Source organism: Octopus bimaculoides, chromosome 13 (genome assembly GCF_001194135.2).
Source record: "Octopus bimaculoides isolate UCB-OBI-ISO-001 chromosome 13, ASM119413v2, whole genome shotgun sequence".
Lineage (NCBI taxonomy): Eukaryota > Metazoa > Mollusca > Cephalopoda > Octopoda > Octopodidae > Octopus > Octopus bimaculoides.
The window spans coordinates 61,710,276-61,715,160 of record NC_068993.1 but is presented as its reverse complement, the minus strand read 5'-3'; the positions used below and the strand labels follow the sequence as shown (position 1 = coordinate 61,715,160).

General features: G+C 36.3%; 1 protein-coding gene across 5 annotated transcripts in view; it reads left to right on the top strand.

Moving 5' to 3' along the window:
* The window catches only part of LOC106880859 (organic cation transporter protein), a 30,190-nt gene extending 25,897 nt beyond the window's left edge, over positions 1 to 4,293 (top strand). For 4 of the 5 annotated variants that reach the window (XM_052972543.1, XM_014931007.2, XM_014931005.2 and 1 more), the window contains exons 8-9: positions 1,473 to 1,581; positions 2,918 to 4,293. In XM_052972543.1, the coding sequence (XP_052828503.1) occupies positions 1,473 to 1,581; positions 2,918 to 3,125 (317 nt within the window). In that variant the 3' untranslated portion in view covers positions 3,126 to 4,293. Of the gene's footprint in view, positions 1 to 1,472; positions 1,582 to 2,917 lie in introns of those variants that run through there. The other variant, XR_001410786.2, reaches the window with a different exon arrangement.
* Positions 4,294 to 4,885: the final 592 nt, after the last annotated feature.

Below are 4,885 nucleotides of genomic sequence, written 5' to 3'. Positions count from 1 at the left end.
TTCCCTGCAAACATATATATATACATATATATATATATATTTAATTGACTTCATGAGAATTTTATAAACTTTCGAGAGACGAGAGATCTTTAAAAAAATTTTGGAACGCTGGTTCCCGAAGAACATAGAAATCTACAAATGATAACTTAAAAATATTCGGTTGAAATACTCTTTACGATAGAAAAAGTCGGGCAGGCTTCGACTTTTTCTATCCCGGAGGTTTTTCTCAACCCGATATTCATGTTATTATTTATGGCTTAATATTTTCTTCGAGAATCAGTGTTCCCCCCGAAAAAAGGATTATATACACACGCGCGCGCATACATACATAGACACACATACACACACACACGTCTCTTAGTGTTTGTATATGTACATGTACAACGCTATCCACTACAACGCTACCGCTTACGTAACTGTTTATCAAGTTAGTGCTTTAGCGAGTCAGATGATAAAAGCCGTACACTTTATGGCAGTTAAATATTTCCTCTTTGAAAAAAGTGCACCAACACATCATTTGATAATCGCATGGAAATTACTTTCTCTTAGCAATGCGAGAACATAATGGCTATCTGTATGTAGGAAAGAGAGTTTTCTGTTCCGCGTTATTTGTCTTCATTCCGGGATCCATGTTACAGATTATCAAACCTAGTGACGTTTTAGAATAGCTTATGTCATTACCACGGAATTTTCTCAAGAGACCTCAACGGGGTTGCCGGTTGCCCTCCTTTTGGTACTCTTTACAAGATACCATCTCTCATCTAGATAGCGAGAAATTCGCCACTTACTCCAAGGCATTCATTTGGAAGAAATACTGCATAGAACATGATCCGATGCTATAACGGGATTGTCAATATAAAACTCCTGAGTCCTACTTCTTTTTGTGAACCGTAGAAAGATAAATGTCAAAATTCACCTTGATGCTATTTGAATTTAAAACGCAAAGGACCGTAACAAATCCTAACCGCGTTTTCAATGATGCTCTTAATAATTTGCTAATTCTGTAAATCATAATTTCGCAAGAAAATCCCTAAATGTCAGCAGGCTGCATAATCTCCGCCTATTTTTTGTAGCAAATTATGTAACATTTTCAAAATTATCCTCCGAAATTAAGTGTCCCCTTGAGCCAAATACTTCCAAGTGACTTCCTTCCTATAAGATTAAAATACGTAACCACATTATTATACTGCTCGTATATCTGTGATTTTACACTTTCTATAAATCCAGAGATCACGGACTCTATCCCATCCTACCAAACAAACATTCATTCAGTTGATAGTCAAATATTTCCTTACCAAATTAGGAGACCTAATCATTCTGCTAGTGCATGCACGGGTATTGCTTTCACTAATTTTCAAGCTAATTCGGTTCTTCCGTTTAAGGAATTATTTATGTTGTAGAAGAATATAATTTGATATAAGACTTACATAAGTTAAATATTTTCATTTTCACCTTATAAAATTTCTTTTCAGGTAACTTTTGGTTTCCTCTGCTATTAGCTGTTCTGGGGAAGTTCGGTACGACACTATCCTTTGACGGAGTTTATCTGACATCAGCAGAACTGTTTCCAACGGCAGTACGGTAGGTGTAGTACTTCATAATCTCGAGAAGGATTTCCTCGTAGTTACTGTGCTGAACTTCAATAATTCTTTTAGAAAATTATTCCCCAATATATATCTTTATCAAAAAATGTTACATACGCGCTTACACATGCATATCTTTATGCATTTTTCATTCTCTCCCACCAATGAATGGAAACCCGGCAGTCTGACCAAAATATATACAAATGCACTCACAGACATATGCGCTAACACGGGCGGACATCCACGCAATAGCCTCTTCCAGCCTTAATATAAACCCAACGCATATAGTACCACTATACACACTCCACATCTACAAATACTCCAAATAATTTAATCAAAACATGAAACATCCACAAATGAACACATTAGCGACTTTTGGGCATCCGAACCCCACCACCTCCCGCAAGAGCTACACATTTAATACTATTGCATACATTTCAACCCTACAAGAACACCAACCTCTAAACCATGCACACATTTTCAGGAAACTTTTGTAACCTTGCAACACTCCTGAGGCCTATTATTTTTTGGTGTCTAGAGACAACTCTTAACTTAACCCATGCTCAGTTAATTTCATCGTCTTCCTTCACAAACTGGATGTGTCCTATCACTTCTAACAATAGAGAGCAGTTGCTATATTTTCTTCCGTAATGCCAACTGTGAAGAGCGCAGGGTTACACCATCAGGCTGTTATCTAACATCTCGTTAAACCCTTAGTGCGAAACCGATTGGTAAGATCGGTCGTAATGGATATATGATACTGTACACTTCGATTAATATATATATATATATATATATATATATAGAGAGAGAGAGAGAGAGAGAGAGAGAGAGAGAGAGAGAGAGAGAGAGAGAGAGAGAGAGAGAGAGAAAGAGAGAGAGAGAGAGAGAGAGAGATAAATAGAGAGAGAGAGAGAGAGAGAGAGAGACAGACAGACAGACAGACAGACAGACAGACAGACAGACAGAGGGAGAGAGAGATTGTTATTTATATGGATTAATGCTAAGAATGTATTTTGGCAATATTTTCCTATATATTGATTGTAGTTATGTCATATACAGCTTAGGACGTGAATACGTTCAGAACTGGCCGAATGGTTAGCACGCCGGACGAAATGCTTACCGGTATTTTATCTGTCATTATGTTCTGAGTTCAAATTCTGCCGAGGTCGACTTTACCTTTCATCCTTTCGGGGCCGATAAAATAAGTACCAGTTGAGCATTGGGGTCGTTGTAACCGACTTAACCCCTCTCCCGAAATTACTGGCCTTGTGCTAAAATTTGAAATCAATATTAATGTCAAATATACTCTTATTTTTCTTTTTATATTTCAGCAACGGTGGCATGGGAACTGCTTCATCGTTTGCTCGGTTTGGTGGCATCATTTCACCACTGATTCTTGGGCTCTCTGTATATGGTTCTTGGATACCTCTCAGTGTCTATGGGGTCTTCGGAATTGTCGCTGGATTGCTGATCCTTTTGCTTCCCGAAATGAAAGATGTTTGTTTACTTCAAACACTGGAAGATATGGATAACCTGTAGATTTGGTTTATCGTGGAAAATCTCTTTCAAATAGTTTAACGTAAACAAGAGCGCAGTGCTCTAGCATTCAATATAAAACTTATGTTGTTTTAAATATTTACTAAATATTTATTACACTTATATTATTTCCCTACAATTTTTCAAGTTTGTCGATGATAATCTCATCTGAGTTGAGAAGAATAAAAAGAATGTAAGGAAATAAGAACTCGGATTTTATCAGGATAATGTCATGTAATTCCGAATTCTGAAAATTTACCCCAATCTATGAATTTAATAATCAGATCGTCCACACTGCACAAAAATGAAGAGTACTGATTGGCTAAAATTTTGTATATATATATATATAACATTGAGTGAGATATGGAGATTTTTAGGAATTCTGGTCGTCGACTTTTGGGATATTATAACAAGAAGCCTGGTATAAAAGTGTTTCATGTTTAGCTTTGTTTTACAAAACTAATCTGACAACATTCATGAATACAAGTATGGCAAATTGTTGTCCAGCGAATATAAATGTTTCAACGGTGACCTTGTAATTATTTTCCTTTTTCCAAGTTTCTTTCTGAACTATGATTTCATAGACATCTGGCTGATATTTTGATTTATCTTTCTTTACTCTTTGACCGCCTGTCTTCTTACCCTTCCTTTATTTTCACCAATATCTGAACAGATTTCATCCCCTCCCCCATACTTTATTTCATAAGTCAATCAATATTACGAAGTGCTTACATTATAACAGTCGCGTTCACGATTTTGCACCATTCCTTCTTTTTTCGTTCTTAAACCTTCATCTCTCTTTTTATACTTCCTTCATTTTAACTTTATTTCTTTGAATTTTCTTTTCCTGTCTCCTATAATGAATAAATGCCAGTGTAGAAGGAATTGGTTATCATTTCCAGCATACACAATCCCACTTTTCTTCGTAACTGATTTGTTTCTTTTTCACTATATTTTTTTATCTCACTATATTTCCCAGTTCTACCCTACTCTCTCCACCCGTCCCTCACTCGCCCTTCCTTTCATGCCACATACTCCGGCTGATCCTTCCCGCTTCTTCTTATTCTCCTTTTGGTCTCGACTTTTGGTCTGACTGAACGCGTGTAATATATATATCTATTCAAGTTGTATTTGACGAAAGTCTTTTTTATAAATAACCGCTTCACAACTAGTTTTCCAGTTCGTTTCTGTTTCATATCAACAGATACCTTCTTCGTTTATACTCCGTGTCTAAATGTTCGTATTTTTCAAACCAGTTTTATATCCCCATCCATTGTTTTTGAGGAGCACAAGACAAACTTATCCAGTATGTCCTTTTTTAAGACGTTCGAATATCATCTGAAGCAGATCCATAAATATTTCTTACAGTTCTAGTGGTTGTGTGGAAACCTCTTTCATTAGTTCAAGATAGATTTCGTTGGTTCAAGATAAAAGAATAGGTGGATTGTTTTCAGGAGAAGAAACATACGCTTCTTCAGAACATGAATCACTGTAGCATTTAAAGCTTGAGTACTTTCCCGCTGAATGTTGAGATTTAAGAGTCTGTGGAGAGTAGAATCTTACCATAGAACGCACAAATCGTGCTTCCTGCACGGTGATGCATTGTTGGGTTGAAGCAGCAAGGGAAGGCTTTCAATTTTGAATTCATTTTCCAATGCTGTGTCTTTGATTTTATCAGTAATTGTGCTCCTCTTTACTATTGAATAAACCAAAATTGTAAAGTCTTTATTTTAGCTATTTTAAAAATCTTTGTTTTCATGCAG